The sequence below is a fragment of the Hemitrygon akajei genome, chromosome 9 (assembly GCF_048418815.1).
Source record: "Hemitrygon akajei chromosome 9, sHemAka1.3, whole genome shotgun sequence".
In the NCBI taxonomy this organism is placed as follows: Eukaryota; Metazoa; Chordata; class Chondrichthyes; order Myliobatiformes; family Dasyatidae; genus Hemitrygon; species Hemitrygon akajei.
The window spans coordinates 96971106-96988954 of NC_133132.1; the positions used below are offsets into that span (position 1 = coordinate 96971106).

Genomic DNA, 17849 nt, shown 5'->3' on the forward strand with positions numbered 1-17849 from the left:
AATGCTGTGCCGAACATGTACTTTAGAAATTACCTTGGGTTACCCATAGCCCTCTATTTTTCTAAGCTCCATGTACCCATTCAGGAGTCTGTTAAAAGACCCTATCGTGTCCGCCTCCACCACTGTCGCTCACAGCCTATTCCACGCACTCATCATTGCGTAAAAACCTTAACCCTGCTATCTCCTCTGTACCTACTTTCAAACACCTTAAAACTGTACTCTCTTGTGTTAGCCATTTCAGCCTTAGGAAAAAGCCTTTGACTATCCACACGATCAATGCCTCTTGTCATCTTATACACCTCTATCAGGTCACCTCTCAATCTCCTTCGCTCCAAGGTGAAAAGGCCAAGTTCACTCAACCTATTCTCATAAGGCATGCTCCCCAATCCAGGGAATATCCTTGTAAATTTCCTCTACACCCTTTCTATGGTTTCCACATCCTTCCTGTAGTGAGGTGACCAGAACTGAGCACAGTACTCCAAGTGGGGTCTGACCAGGGTCCTATATAGCTGTAACATTACCTCTCATCTCTGAAACTCAGTCCCACGGTTGATGAAGGCCGATGCACCGTATGCCTTCTTAACCACAGAGTCAACCTACGCAGCAGTTTTGAATGCCCTATGGACTTGGACCCCAAGATCCCTCTGATCCTCCACATTGCCAAGAGTCTTACCATTAAACCTATATTCTGCCATCATATTTGACCTACCAAAAAGAACCACTTCACACTTATCTGGGTTGAACTCCATCTGCCACTTCTCAGCCCAGTTTTGCATCCTATCGAAGTCCCACTGTAACCTCTGACAGCCCTCCACACTATCCACAACACCTCCAACCTTTGTGTCATCAGCAAATTTACTAACCCATCCCTCCACTTCCTCATTCAGGTCATTTATAAAAATCATGAAGAGAAGGGGTCCCAGAACAGATCCCTGAGGCATACCACTGGTCAACAACCTCCGTGCAGAACATGACCTGTCAACTACCACTCTTTGCCCTCTTTGGGCAAACCAATTCTGGATCCACAAAGCAAGGCCCCCATGGATCCCATGCCTCCTTACTTTCTCAATAAGCCTTGCATGAGGTACCTTATCAAATGCCTTGCTGAGATCCATATACACTATATCTACTGCTCTACCTTCATCAATGTGTTTAGTCACATCCTCAAAAAATTCAATCAGGCTCGTAAGGCACAACCTGCCTTTGCTGACTATTCCTAATCATATTATGTCTCTCCAAATGTTCATAAATCCTGCCTCTCAAGATCTTTTCTGTCAACTTACCAACCTCTAAAGTAAGACTCACTGGTCTATAATTTCCTGGACTATCTCTACTCCCTTTCTTGAATAAGGGAACTACATCTGCAACCCTCCAATCCTCCGGAACCTCTCCTGTCCCCATTGATGATGCAAAGATCATTGCAGGGGCTCAGCAATCTCCTCCCTCGCCTCTCACAGTAGCCTAGGTTACATCTTGTTCGGCATCCTAGACTTATCCAACTTGATGCTTTCCAAAAGCTCCAGCACATCCTTTTTCTTAATATCTACATGCTCAAGCTTTTCAGTCCCTAAGGAGCTGCAGCTCAATGCATCTGGCACAGATATGTCCGTTTGGGAAGCTGAGAGTCTCCCAGACTTCCCACATCTGACACCCAGTACAAAACACCAGCCTCTCAGACATAGTTCCTGTTTCTATTCCTCACAGGTAACTTAACTCGCTTCAACCCGTTATTGCCAAAGCCCTACCACTCTGCCTCAGATCACTATGTCAATGACTGCTCCGCTGGGCAGTGTCTCCCTTTTATGCCTGAACCTTTCCTGCTATCTAGCTCACGATTGGTGCTCCGGTTATAGCCGCTGGTAGGCCACTTGTCTGTTGAGTTGCAGATTCCTGAATTACAAGCTGGAATGCTTGATGTTTTATCCAGTTCTGGCCTCACAGTTGGTTGCGTGTCTCATACAAGTGTAGTTGAAGTGTAGTCACATCAATGTAGGAATGTGTGAATTTACAAAGAGAAAACTCCCCAGGCAGCTATGGGATAATAGCTAGACTTTGGCAAGTTCCTGTGGATTTAGACAAAAAAGTAAAAATAAAGACAGAAAAGATATAAAATAATGAATTACGTTCATTTATGTGCCTCATCATGCACCCTACCCAGTCTCATTTCACCTAAAGACTACTTTTTGTCTTGGTACAACACAGCACAGCATAAGTCGGGAGATGCTGACTGCTTTTAATACTGGAAGCACCTGACACAAGACCTCAGACCTGGAAAGTTAACTCTTTCTCTTTTCACAAATACCTAACCTACTGAATATTTACAGCATTTCTGTGTTCATTTCAGATCTACAACTTTATAAATTATTGCTTTCTGTTCTTGGAATATTCTGTGCAATCAGAAATTTTAACCAGAAGGCTTCGATTTTTTTAAAAAATAGTCTGTCTTTGCTTTACTTATTTGTAGGTTGGATTATCAAAAGATGCCCAAGACCAGATGCGCAAGATGTTGTGCCAGAAAGAGTCCAATTACATTCGCTTAAAAAGGGCAAAGATGGATAAGTCCATGTTTGTGAAGATCAAGACCCTGGGAATTGGTGCATTTGGAGAAGTCTGTCTAGCTCGGAAAGTCGATACCAATGCATTGTATGCCATGAAGACGCTGAGGAAGAAGGATGTGTTGCTGCGTAACCAAGTTGCTCATGTAAAAGCCGAGCGGGATATCTTGGCAGAAGCTGACAACGAGTGGGTGGTTCGCCTCTATTATTCATTCCAAGACCGAGACAACCTTTACTTTGTAATGGACTACATTCCAGGAGGAGATATGATGAGTCTCCTTATAAGAATGGGCATCTTTCCAGAACCTCTAGCGCAGTTCTACATTGCTGAACTGACTTGTGCAGTAGAAAGTGTCCACAAAATGGGCTTTATTCACAGGGATATTAAACCAGACAACATCCTGATTGACCGAGATGGCCACATTAAACTGACTGACTTTGGGCTCTGCACGGGTTTCCGATGGACTCACGATTCCAAGTATTATCAAAGTGGTAAGTGATGTTTACTGATGTATAGGGAATTCTGTAATTAGGAAAAAATAATTATTGCTCTGTTCAATCTGATGTTCAACTGGGAAAAAAATATTATTTATAGTCTGGGGTTTGTTAATATGGGAAGCCTGTTGAAAAACACGATCCCTTCACTTGTGGAAGGGCATTAGACGGGGGATCACAAAAGGTTAAATTTATCTCAGGTCCTTAAAAGGAATTGATGTTGTCAGATTGAGTCATTTTTTCCCTTTGTGCACCAAGAATATAAGTTTTATTCTTGCATCTAGTATTTGAAGGCAAAGGTGGGGCTCCACAGTAGTGTAGTGGCTAGGGTGATAATATTCCAGCTCAGGACACTGGAATTCATAGTTCAATTCCAGCGCTATCTGTAAGGAGTTTGTACTTGGAGCAGGGGTGGCCAACCTTTTACATTCCATGCGTCAGTTTTTTCACGCAGGAGTTCAGATGCGCCATACAACTCTTGTACACCCATTCAATTCTTGTAAAAATATGTTAAGATAGACATATTTAGCATTTTTACATGATAGATTGATTTAATATAAAACAAGATAAACATTACTTACTTTAATGAGACTTTTAACAAAGATATTTTGTCTTCTTTTGATTTCTTCCTTTTTCTTAATCAGATATTCTTTCCGTAACTCAGACCCAAGCACTAGCTTCAGTTTTCCTTCTATTTCAGTCTGATGTTGTGTTTTATAGTGTCTATTAAGATCATGTCTTCCATTATGTGAAAAAGTGTTTTCACGAACAATGCACAACAGTTTTCCTGACGGACCCGCTATAAATAAGAACTAATTTTCCCACTGTTCATTGAATTCACGCTTACTATCACTTTCTGCTTTTGCACTGTGATGGGTAACTGAATGTAAAAACAAGGCTTAATTTTCGAAAAAGTACAAAACTGCAAATGCTCGCAAAGGACGAACAAAGCACAACTCCGTAGCGCATGAGTGTCAATTGTAAACTGACTGGCAAAAACCTGCGACGCACCGCTGGTGCAGACACCTGGCGAATCAGGATCAAACAAGTATCAAACATATATTGAACAGTTATGAGCGACTGCAGAACAAAAGTCCTTCTTTCCTAGTTTGACTCATTGAACATTTTTTAAAATTGAAAACAGATTAATGTGAAAGAAGATAACATTCGCCAAAAGATGTGCACGACATAATAAAATTGCTGAAAATAATTGCTAAGTTTTAGATTTATTCTCAGTAAAACCCATTTCTAGCTCTAAGCTACTTGAATTCCTGTTATAGATTTTTTTTCTACAAATTGGTTTTTGTTTTTTTTTTATTATTATCACTGAGGTGCAATGTGTCACTTGTAATCATCCAATGCACCATAGGCTGGCCATCCCTGACTCACAGTAACCATAACCATGTGGGTTTCCTCTGGATGCTCCAGTTTCCTCCCACATTCCAAAAATCATACTGTTGGTGGGTTAATTGCTCATTGTAAATTGTCCTGTGATTAGCCTAGTGTTATACGGTTGCTGCTTGCGTGGCTCCTTGGGTTGGAAGGGCCTGTTCCACAATGTATCGATAAATGAAATAAATGATCCAGGGCTATGGAAAAAATGCAATCTCTAAGAGACGTAGAGTAATACAGCATGGATCGACACTGGACCTTCAGCCCAACTATTACATACTAGTCTCATTATTCTACATTTGTTTCTTCCCCTCCTATCCGTGTACCTGTCCAAATGTCTTTTAAATGTTAATCTCTTCTGGAAAGGCTCTGGCTGTGACTATCCATTTTGCTGCCTTTGCAACTTACTAAATCCTGCCCTCTTCTTCTTCCCCCCCCCCCCCCCCCCCCCATCAGAACCCTTCCAGTTTTTTTAGTTTGAGACCATAGCTACAGTCCAATTTGTGCAATTTTTTTTTGGACTTTGGTCACAGCCTCATTTCAGTGATGCCCATTCCAATGGAACAGCATGTTTTCTCCCAGTACTGGTGCCTGTGTCAAGTATAATCATAGCCTAGTTTTCCCATACCAACCTCAGAGTCATGCATGCAACATAGAACAAACAGTACTTCAGGAGAACATGTTCTGCGGACCGGGGTGTCTGTGCTGATCACATCAGGCAATCTTTTGTTTATGATTGTTGTTACAAGGAGCTTGCACTGACTTACTACAGAACAAACCAGGCCATTCAATCCGTCTAGACCATGCTAAAATATTATTCTGCCTAGTCCCATCGACCTGCACTTGGACCATAACTCTCAATACCCCTCCCAATCATGTACTTATCAAAATTTCTCTCAAGTATTCAAATTAAGCCCACATCTGCTGGAAGCGCATTTCACACTCTCACCACCCTCTGAGCAAGGAGCTAACCCTCAGGTTTCTCATAAATATTTCATCTTTTACCCTTAACCTATGATCTTTAGTTCTAGTCTCAACCAACCTCTGGAAAAAGCCTGATGCATTCTTAATGGGCAAACAGATTGCTTCCTTGTGTTGAGAGATCCACTTGTTACTACTTTCTCAGTTGTCAGTTCACTAGAGATAGTAAGACACAGGAACAGAATTAGGAGATTCAGCCCATTGAGTCTGCACTGCCATTCTATCAGTGGCAATGAATTGCCCAGATACACCACCCTCTGACTAAAGAGATTCCTCTTCATCTCTATTCTAAAGGAACATCCTTGGATCTGAGGCTGTGCACTCGGTCCTAGACTCCCCCACTATAGGAAACACCCTCTCCACATCCACTCTCTGGGTTTCAATGAGATCTCCCCCAGCCTTCCCCAATGTTCTTCTAAACCTCAATGAGTACAGGACCTGAGACATCAAATACTCCTCATATGTTAACCCTTTAATTCCCAGAATCATTTGTGTGAATCTCCTCTGGACCCTCTCCTTTGCCTGTGCATCCTTCCTTGGATAAGGGGCTTAAAACTACCGTAGATTCCGTACTACAGAGCGCACCTGATTAAAAGCCGCAGGCTCTAATTTTAGAAAGAAAATCAATTTTGTACTTGTACAAGCCACACCGGATTTTAAGCCGCAGGTGTCCCACGTTGTAATATGAGATATTTACACAGAAAGATATTACACGTGAGGATTTTTTAACTTTTAATTAAATCCGTATGGTAACATAAACAAATACATATTGCAAATGCTTTTTTTCGAACCATGCCTGTAACACGGCTACTTTTAAATATACATACGTATCGGTAACACACAAATTACGTTGCGTATACTTTTTTACTGAACAGTGCACGAACAACATTCCAATATCTCCTAACGACTGGTAAAAAAATATATACTGCAGCCTACCAGGAAAAGTTATTGATCGCCTTTAACTTAAAAGCAGCGTTCTCGCGCGGGTCTAATGCGCTCGCCCCCACCTTTCCGTTTATCGCAAACCGGTATTTTCCCACAAGACGCGGCGAAACCGGATGTGACGTCATAGCATCCCGGGATGTAGTACAGAAAACAAATATACTTAAAACACTTCTAACTTTAACTAGAAAATGAATTACTAAGCGAAAATATTATAAACTAAATAACTGCCATAAAGGCAGCACAATGCTTTTCTTCGAGTGTTTTCCATGTTGATGAGGGTGAGTACAAATGACTGATTTACAATAATTTAATTGTGAAAGTGCGCTTGATTTATCGTACAATTTCATTGGACCTCTGTGAACTACCGTAGATGTCGGATTATAAGCCGCTACTTTTTTCCCACATTTTGAACAGCTTTGAACACTGCGGCCTTTACTACGGTGCGGCTAATGCATGATTTTTTTTCATGCCGCCAAAAACATTTTGCCTCGTAACAGTAGACCAATAAAATTGATGAGTAGTTCACAGAGGTCCAATGAAATTGTACGATAAATCAAGCGCACTTTCACAATTAAATTATTGTAAATCAGTCATTTGTACTCACCCTCATCAACATGGAAAACACTCGAAGAAAAGCATTGTGCTGCCTTTATGGCAGTTATTTAGTTTATAATATTTTCGCTTAGTAATTCATTTTCTAGTTAAAGTTAGAAGTGTTTTAAGTATATTTGTTTTCTGTACTACATCGCGGGATGCTATGAAGTCACACCCGGTTTCGCCGCATCTTGTGGGAAAAATACCGGTTTGCGATAAACGGGAAGGAGGGGGGCGAGCGCATTACGCGAGCGGCATTAGATCTGAGCGAACGCCGCTTTTAAGTTAAAGGCGATCAATAACTTTTCCTGGTAGGCTGCAGTATATATATTTTTTACCAGTCGTTAGGAGATATTGGAATGTTGTTCAGTAAAAAAGTATACGCAACGTATATTTAAAAGTAGCCGCGTTACAGGCACGGTTCGAAAAAAAGCATTTGCAATATGTATTTGTTTATGTTACCATATGGATTTAATTAAAAGTTAAAAAATCCTCACGTGTAATAATCTCATATTACAACGTGGGACACCTGCGGCCGAAAATCCGGTGCGGCTTGTACAAGTACAAAATTGATTTTCTTTCTAAAATTAGAGCCAGCGGCTTTTAATCAGGTGCGCTCTGTAGTGCGAAATCTACGGTACTCATCAATTTTATTGGTCTACTGTTACGAGGCAAAATGTTTTTGGCGGCATGAAAAAAAATCATGCATTGGCCGCACCGTAGTAAAGGCCGCAGTGTTCAAAGCTGTTCAAAGCGTGGGAAAAAAGTAGCGGCTTATAATCCGGCATCTACGGTATTCACATTTTCCTTTTGCCTTCTCTTCACTGATTTCACAGTTGCTCATTATTTTTGAAGCATGTAAAGTCACTTCAACTTAAATTATATTTTAAAACCTCTTGCGTTCGCAAGACTGGATCATTCTGAGCATTGTGTTTTTGGGTGTGGGGTAACACTGCCTGTCCATTATAATTGAAGAGTAATGCTTCAGTTCATTGTAATTCGTGGCAATCATGGTCAGTCCATGATAATCACTGGGAACTCTCCCTCTCTTCGGTCAATTGCAAGTAACTTGCTCCACACCTCTGTACAGTGTGATTGGTGAATCAAGCAGTTATGCCCCAGAATATGATAATGATGGGTAATGCCTGTGAAATTGAAATAATGGGTAGTGCTTTGGTGGCACTTACGGCAGAACTAGTACCAGAATCCTTCTCAGCACTTTTCAAATATACATGGAGTTTATAATGTTACTGGAAGTTTCATGGGAATGATTTTAGAAGTACTTTCTATTTGTAATCTCTGCTTTCTCCCCTCCTCTTTTACCTTTCATCATGTGCCCCAGTTCCTCCTCGTTTAAGTTTATCTTCTTTCTTAAGCCATGCCTTTCACTCTTCTCTACTCTTTCACTTAGAATATTGTGCATTTTTTAAAATTGTGAGATACAGCAAAGTAACAGGCCATTCTGGCCCAGAGAGCCAGCACTGCCTAGTTGTACCCATGTGATCAATTAACCTCCTAACCTGTACATCTTCGGAATGTGTGAAGAAACCAGAGCACCCAGAGGAAACCTGTGCAGTCAAGGGGAAGCATACAAACTCCAGCAGCAGGAACTGAACTCAGGTCACTGGTGTTACACTAACCACAGTGCTACTGTGCCGTGTAAATCTGGTCACGTACAATGGGAAAGAAGTGATGGCACTGGAGAGAGTGCAGAGAAGGCAGACCAGTATATCGCCTGGGATGGAATGTTTCATTATGGAGGGACACTGGTTAGGCTGCGTTTGTTTCCTTTGAAGCAGAGAAGGCTGGAAGGTGTACGTGATATAGGGGTACAAAATTATGAGCAACATAGATAAAAACTTGAGCCTCATCGCGGCAGGCAGGAATATGATGGGTAATTTCTCTCTTCATTTTACCTCTATCTGCCACTGCTCATCTTTTCCTCCTCTGCCGCTATGAAGTAGTGCTTCTGTAGTATGGAACCTTTAGTTTTTGGACAATGTACCTATGTAGCTAAATGCAAAATCCTTGTTATTTAATGCAGAGGTGTATCAAGTTCCAAAAGGAGGCTTTTATTTGTCAGGAACAAGTTAGAACATGAAACAGTACAGCACAGGAACAGGCCCTTTAGCCACAATGTTGTGCCAAACCAGTTAAAATAGTAATCAAACAGACAACGAAAATTCACCTAAACATCTCTTGAAAGTCCCTAATGTATCTGCCACCACCCCAGGCGGCCCATTCCAGATACCCACCACTCTTTTTTTTTAAAAAAACACACCGAGAAAACTTGCCCCTCCCTCACATCTCCTTTGAACTTAACCCCTCTCATCTTAATGCATGCCCTCTGATATTAAACATTTCAACCCTGGGGAAAAGATACTGTCTAGAAAATCTATCAGATCTCTCAGTTCAGATCCTTTTTGCTGAGTTTATGCTGCAAATGTGGCTCTTCCTACCTCTCCATCTGAATCAGAACACCCAACCAAAGCAGAAGAATCTCAGTCAGAGCAACATCAGAACAGGCTTCCCTACAAATATATCACAACTACATGCTTCACCTACTGATGGCAACAAATTCATATTGAGCCAGAAAAGAGCACTCTCCCTATTAAGGATGTGCTTCAATGCTCTATTCTGTGCTATGTCTTCAAGGTCATTGTGTGTACACTGCTGTGCAGTTCCATGCAATGGTCAACTTGTGCCGTATACGTATGAATATCAGACCTTCTGACCTGTCCATGATCTAGAGCGCTGCTTCTAAATGGTTATCAAATGTTCCATGGTTATCTTCATGTGTTCTTTTGCTATTCAAAGAATCATTAAACCGAGCTGAGGAGGCAAGCTTCTCAGACTTGGGACTGACTGGAGTTTAAAAGAATGAGGGGGGATCTTATGAAAACCTATCAAGTACTGAAAGGCTTAGTTGGAATGGGCATGGAGAGGATGTTTATAGTGGACCAGGGTGCACAGCCTCAGAATACAAGCATGTCCCCTTAGAACGTAGATGAGGATGAGTTTCTTTAGCCAGAGGGTGGCAAATCTGTGGAATTCAGTGCCACAAAATGGCTGTGGAGGCCAAGTCACTGAATATATTTAAAGTTGGGGTTAATAAGTTCTTGATTAATCAGGGCATCAAAAATTATGACGAGAAGCAGGAGAATAGGATTAAGAGGGATAATAAATCAGCCATGATAGAATGGCAGAGCAGACTCGATGGGCTGGATGGCCTAATTATGCTCCTATATCTAAGGTCATATGGAATTCGATCAAGTTTCCAAATGAGGTTTCCATATTGGACAGCGTAAAATCTATCAATGTGCTGTACTCGAGGTATGATGTTTAACTAGTATCGTGCATGCAAATGAATTATATCAAATAGAATTTTTGTTTGTGTATACAGTCAGCCCTCCTTATTCGCGAGGGATTGGTTCTGGGACCCCTCACGGATACCAAAATTCGCGGATGCTCAAGTCCCTTATTCAACCTGTCTCAATGCGGTGGATCTTAGGACCTAGTGGAACCCCAGACCTTATTTAACCTGTTTCAGTGCGATGGACATTAGGACCCAGCAGCAGAGATCTGAATCCGCAGTGTTTCTGTTCACGAAAATAATCACGGTTGCGATTGAAAATAAAGTGGAAATAATAAAGCGATTGGAAAGAGGTGAAACACCATTGGTCATCGGAAAAGCGTTAGGCTACAGTCGGTCAACGATTGGAACAATTTTAATGGATAAAGTGAGAAAGGCTGTGCCCCAATGAAAGCTACAATTATTACTGAGCAACGCAGTGGTTTAATTATTGGGTTTTGGGTTTTTGATCCTTCATATCAACCCGGCACGGTGGAGAGCGCACTCAATAGCAGTCTGTCACTGGATCGAACTCGGGAAGAAGTTCCCAAGCCCGGCGCTAAAACATACATTTTTAAGTGTTTTATATGCATAGAAAGGTAAAATATATACTATATACTAAGACAGTTTGACTAACTGACACTAAGTAATACTGGATGTACCTGTTCTGACTTACTGAGTAAGAGAACTTCCAATTTTTTTCGATCCCGATCCACGATAACCCACGCACATCTTCCCGTATACTTTAAATAATCTCTAAATTACTTATAATACCTGATACAATTTAAATGCTATGTAAAATAGTTGTTATACTGCATTGTTTAGGGAATAATGACAAGAAAAGAAGTCTGTACATGCTCGAACAGCAAGTGTTGGAAGAGCACTTCCGGGTTTTCGCAATTCACGGTTGGTTGAATTCGCGCATACGGAATACGTGGATAAGGAGGGCCGACTGTGTGTGTGTGTATATATGAATTCTAGAGTTGGAAATTAGGCACAAAAGTCTCTGGCAAAGAGAAGGAGGCAGTCTTACAAAGGTGTGGTTTGAATATCTGTTCAGAATTGAATACAATCACTGTTTGGATTGGACTAGAAAAAGAATGGTGGGTAGAGAAAATAATATGGAATGAGGCCTTTGATTTGACATTGACTACTTTTGTTATATTATGTGACTTCTGGCTAACATTGACTGAAATCCGGAAAGTTAGTCCTTTTTTCCAGTTTTTCTCTCTGCTATGAGTTATTAAGTCTGCAAGCAGACAAAATTATGTTCTTGCTGTTAGAAGTTTGAAGAGCAATGAGTGAAATCCAGGTGTGCATCATATAAATGAGGTTGTAAAAGCAATTGGTCACTGGCACTGTATCACCTTTTCTGTTTATCGTCTTGTGTCTCATACTTGCCTGCTTACTGGTTATGACAAAAATGATCAAGCCTCAGGGACAACTAAACATCTTTGCTCCATTTGATCCCTGTTTTTTGATAGGAGACGTAGCTCAACATATTGGAACATCTTCAGTCTTTTGTGGGATTAATCAGAGAAGACAGACCACTCTTTCTGCATCTCCAGAAATCTCTTGCTGTCCTCTGTAAAGATTTCTCTGGGAAAGCTTTATATAGATGAGCTTGAAATGCAGTCAACAATTGCAGGGGTTCAACCTTTGATGAACTTGCCCTCTGTGCTTCAGCTACAGCACATTTTCAGTCATTAAAGCCAGGAAAAGATGATTGTGTGCTCATTGTTAATTGTGAAGAAGAGCTCTGTTTCCAGATCAAAGATGGGTGCTTAGTAATCAAGTTATTTCAACAGTTCCCACTTGCCCCATGGTTGAATGTCTTAGATGAGCCACCTCCCTGTAAATGTTGGATTGGCCTCCTCTGCTGCCATGATGAGGCACACTGAGGTCAGAGGAGCAAAACCTCATATTCTGTCTAGGTAGCCTCCAACCTGGTTGCATAAACATCGATTTCCCTAACTTCCAATAGTTCCCCCTCACTCTTCTTTTTCCATTCCCCTCTCACCCCTTCTTACCTGCTCATCATGTCATCTGATGCTTCCCTTGCTTCCATAGTCCACTGTCCTCTCCTATCAGATTCCTTTTTCTTCAGCCCTTTATCTCTTCTTATCATCTTTGAGTTCTTACTTCAAAACCCTTCACCTGGTATCAGTAGCTAGCTTCTACTCCTCCCCCTACCTTATTCTGGCTTCTTCCACTTCGTTTCTAGTCCTGATGAAGGGTATAAGCCCAAAACATCGACTGTTTATTCCCCTTCTTGGCTTACCTGACTTGCTGAGTTCTGCCAGCGTTTTGTGTGTGTACAAGATTTCCAATATCTGCAGAAGCTTTATGTTTATAGTACTTTAAATTGTTCATATAAGTTTTGTTCCGTTACTGTCTTCATAAATCTGATTATTAATGGGTTTTCTTAATGCACTCAGGTGACCATCCTCGGCAAGACAGCATGGATTTCAGTAATGAATGGGGTGATCCCAAGAGCTGTAAGTGTGCAGAGAGACTAAAACCACTGGAGCGAAGAGCTGCTCGGCAACATCAGCGCTGCTTGGCACATTCCCTGGTGGGCACACCCAATTACATTGCACCAGAAGTCTTGCTCCGTACAGGTAAAGTTACTAAGTTCCCTTGAAGAACATTTCAGTTGCATTCAGGAAATGGAAGTTACTCTTTTCCTTATTGTTGTAGCCACCATGTTGTCTGCTGCTGAATTAATGATGATACCGCTGGCCACATTATAACATGTTTTTTGACCCATCATTACCTTTTGAGTTTGCTGACCTCCATTAGTTCCCAAGCAAACGATGCTTGAGTTTTGAAAAAAGCAATTTGCCATCCATCACAATTTTTTCAGGTCCTTAAGCTTTTTTAATTCTGGCATCCTGTACATCCATTGCTTCACCATTTGTTGCCTTTACCTGCCTGACCCGTAACCTGCAGAGTTCCCACCCTGTCGCAGGAAAGCAGCATCCATCATCAAGGACACCCCCCCCACACCCCCCCAACCACCATCCAGGCCATGCTCGCTTCTTGCTGTTCCCATCAAGAAGGAGATACAAGAGTCTCGGGTCCCTCACTACCAGGTTCAGGAACAGTTATTACGCTTCAACCATCAGGTACTTGAACAAGAAGAGATAACTTCACTCAACCCAACAATGAACAGATTCCACAACCTACAGAGTCACTTTCAAGGACTCTACAACTCAAGTTCTCAATATTTATTGCTTGCTTATTTACTTTTTTTTTCATTGTATTTGCAGCTTGTCTTTTGCACACTGGTTCATCTATCTTTATTGTGTACAGTTTTTCATTGATTTTATTGTGTTTCTTTGTATTTACTGTGAATGCACACAAGAAAATGAGGCTCAATACAGTAGTATGTGGTGATATATACGTACTTTTATAATAAACTTACCTTGACTGTACCCTTCTCCCCATTTCTCTTAAAATGCCTCAAGATTTTGACAAAAAGTTCAGTCAGATCACAATAGATTCTTACGTTGTTATCATCAAAGAAATGTACAGCACATTACAGGCCCTTCAGCCCACAATGTTGTGCCGACCATGTAACCTATTCTGGAAACTGCCTAGAATTACCCTACCACACAGTCCCTATTTTTCTGAGTTCTATGTACCTATCTAAGAGTCTCATAAAAGACTCTATTGTATTGTAAGACTCCACCATCATCACTGGCATTGCATTCCACACACCCATCACTCTCTGTGTGGAAAACTTACCCCTAACATCCCCTCTGTCCCTACTTCCAAGCACTTTAAAACTATGCCCCCTGTGATAGCCATTTCAGCCCAGGGAAAAAGCCTCTGACTGTCCACACAATCAATGACTCTTCATCTTATACATCTCTATCAGGTCACTTCTCATTCTCTGTCACTCCAAGGAAAAGAAGCCGAGCTCACTCAATCTATTCACATAAGGCACACTCTCCAAGCCAGGCCATGTCCTTGTAAATTTCCTCTGCACTCTCTCTATAGTATCCACATCCTTCCTGTAGTGAGGTGACCAGAACTGAACACAGTACTGCAAGTGGGGTCTGACCAAGAACATTACCTCACAGCTCTTGAACTCAATCCCACAGTTGATGAATGCCAACACACCATACACGTTCTTAACAACACTCTCAATTTGTGCAGCAGCTTTGAGTTTCCTGTGGACTCGGACCCCAAGATCTTTCTGATCCTCCACACTGCCAAGAGTCTTAGCATTAATACTATATTCTTTCTTCACATTTGACCTACAATGCTCTGTGTAAAGCATTGCTTTAAAAGCAACTTGTTGTTGCTAAACTAACAAAAATCACAAAATATTAATTTTGCTTACATACAAAATCATTCCATTTTCCATTTTATTCACTCTTCTGAAATACATACAATTTTGGATAGACTTCTCCTTTTTCAACATCTTCCAGAACTTGCTGCAAGTCTTGTATTTTGTTTTAAATTGTTTCATTTCAGTTTTAGGTTGTTTCATGTAAAAGCATTTGAAATTCTGCAAGTAGTTTCTTATGTTCTTCTAATGACTATTTGTTCTTTTCTTGTCTCAAATCCCCCTGAAGTAGCAAAAAACTTGCAACCTATAAATCCAAAAATTTATTCTATCTGTGCCTGTTGCAAGTTGAAGTAATGGACTAGTTAGCGTTTTCAACCTTTGTTTATTCAGACTGCACAACTCAGTACCAAGGCTAGGGCATCCAGAATAAAGGATTAAAACTTAAAATTAGAGCTAGTCCTTTGAGATGTAATATTAAGCTTCAAAAGGATCGTGGAAGTGCCATATTTATTAGGATGCCATATTTATTTAATTAGGAGTTTGTGGTGTTCAATCCCATCTGGTTGCTGTAACTTTTTAAATTCTAATATCACCTTTGTTGTTTTTATTTAGAGTACCCGGCAGCTAGAAAACTTAGAAAATTTACTCAAGTTGGATTCAATTGTAGCTTTTAAGAGATTTGACGAAGGTTATGCAGGCAGCCATAATCTAATTAGCCAGCTGGTTGTGTAGTGGTTCCGCACCAGACTTTTAAGGCGAGTGATCCTGGGTTTGAATCTGGCTGGTTCTTGCATGGTTTCCATCCATGCTGGGTTGAATGTCAAGCTAGCAACTCAGCCTCAAAGAAAACAGACAAAGCCGTAAAGAAAGGAAAGGTTGCAGCCCGATGTGCCACAAGGTGCGGAAAGGAGCAACATAATCTAATTAAATGTTAAATAGATTTGCAAAACTGAACGGCTCACTCTTTTATTTTCTTGAAGATTAAGACTGCAGGTTTAATTAAAAAAAGAACCTCTATGTAATACAAGGTATTGGTTCTCAATTATATGATAGAAATCTAAGATATAAATGTGAAGTGAAAAGTTAAAATAGAAACCTGAATAAAAGAGTAGAGATTACCCCTGCATTGAGGGTGGGATCAGGGTTGCATTTCTAGAAAAAAGACTATCACAATTTTCCCTAACACAAACCACAAGTTAAGAAAGAACATTTCAAAAAAAAATTGTTTACTTTTTACCCGCATCAGTTCAGTATGATCGAATTTTATTCCATCTCATAATTTTTTTTATTAGTTTTTTAATGCATTTTCTATATCGCTACAGATAGGGAAAAAAACCCCAAATCAAAATGAAGAACATTAATACAGTACAAAAATAAACATAGAATAATAATATAATACAAAAAAAGATCATTAAGAAAGCACCCAAATTGAAGACATGTAAAATTAGTATCCTCCCCAAGCCCCGCAACAATAAAGAGCTCCAGACCAACCACAACACAATATAGAGAATATAAATCAGGACATTCAAACCCCCAAAACTGTAAATACACTTAAAAACAGAAGACATTAATGCCTACTACCAAAAAAAAAGGAGCTGAAAGCAAGGGACCAAAAAAAAACCTTAGTTAAGAGGAAGGTTATGAAAGTACTCAATAAAAGGTCCCCAGACCTTATGGAACTTTATATCCGAATTAAGAACTGAATAATGAATTTTTTCAAGGTCTAAACAGGCCATAATATCGTTAAGCCATTGAGCATGCGTGGGCGGGGCAACATCTCTCCATCTAAGGAGGATTAAATGTCTAGCCAGGAGAGAAGCAAAAGATAATATTCGACACTTAGTCGAACTCAAACGTAAATCTGTCTCACCCAAAAAACCAAACAAAGCAATTAAAGGGTTAGGTTCTAGATGGTGATTCAGAATATAAGATAAAGTTGTGAAGACGTCTTTCCAAAATTTCTCCAAGCTAGGACAGAACCAGTACATATGAATAAGAGAGGCCTCGCCCCTTTTTGCATTTATCACAAAGAGGACTAATATTAGGGTAAAATCGAGATAGTTTAGATTTAGACATATGGGCTCTATGAACAATCTTAAACTGTAAAAGGCAATGGCGAGCACAAAGAGAAGTTGAATTAACCGATTTGAGAATCGAGTCCCAAGTCTCATCAGATAAGGAGATATTTAAATCATGCTCCCAAGCCATTCTAATTTTATCTGCAGGGGCACACCGTAAGAATGCTAATTTATCACAAATAAATTATATTAAACCTTTACCCAGTGGATTAATAGAAAGAAAGAAATCCATAACATTTTTCTCAGGCATTTCAGGGAAGTTAGGAATTAAAGGATTAATAAAGTGTCTAATTTGGAGATATCTAAAAAAATGAGCATTAGGCAGATTGAACTTAGCAGAGAGCTGTTGAAAAGATGCGAAGCGATTATCAATAAAAAGATCTTCAAAATGTCTAATGCCCTTCCTATACCAATCATGGAATGTTGAATCATACATAGTAGGTAAAAAAAGGTGATTATGTAAGATAGGGCTAGAAAAGGAAAAACCATAGAAACTATAAAATTTCCTAAACTGAGCCCATATATGCAAAGTGTGTCTAACAAGAGGATTAGCTATTGATCTGGGCAGACTACTAGGGAGTACAGAGTCAAGAAGTGCAGAAATAGATAAATCTTTAGTGGAACTCAACTCCATTGCCACCCAATTAGGGCACTCGGGTTGGCCGTGGAAAAAAGACCAAAAGGTAGCACAACGTATATTGGCTGCCCAATAATATAAACGAAAGTTAGGTAAAGCCATGCCACCCTCTTTTTTTTAGATTTTTGGAGATAAACTTTATTAATTCTAGAACGCTTATTCTTCCACAGATATGACAAAATAATAGAGTCTAAGGAATCAAAAAAAGATTTAGGAATAAAAATTGGGATTGATTGAAATAAATATAAAAATTTAGGGAGAACATACATTTTAACAACATTAATACGACCTACCAAAGACATAGATAGAGGTGACCATTGTAACAGACTCTGTTTTGTAGTATATAAAAGATTGGCAAAATTTTCATGAAAAAGATCTTTAAACTTCCTTGTGACTGTAATCCCAAGATAAGTAAATTGATTATGAACTACTTTAAAAGGGAGATCACGAAATGTTAATTCTTGTGCTTCTTTATTAATTGGGAAAAGTTCACTCTTATGTAAATTAAGTTTATAGCCAG

The 17849-nt window shown here is 40.1% G+C and overlaps 1 protein-coding gene across 1 annotated transcript in view; it reads left to right on the top strand.

Moving 5' to 3' along the window:
* The window catches only part of lats1 (large tumor suppressor kinase 1), a 41742-nt gene that overhangs the window by 17115 nt on the left and 6778 nt on the right, over positions 1–17849 (top strand). The window contains exons 5-6 of the mRNA XM_073056571.1: positions 2465–3047; positions 12753–12935. Of these exons, the coding sequence (XP_072912672.1) occupies positions 2465–3047; positions 12753–12935 (766 nt within the window). The remainder of the gene's footprint in view (positions 1–2464; positions 3048–12752; positions 12936–17849) is intronic.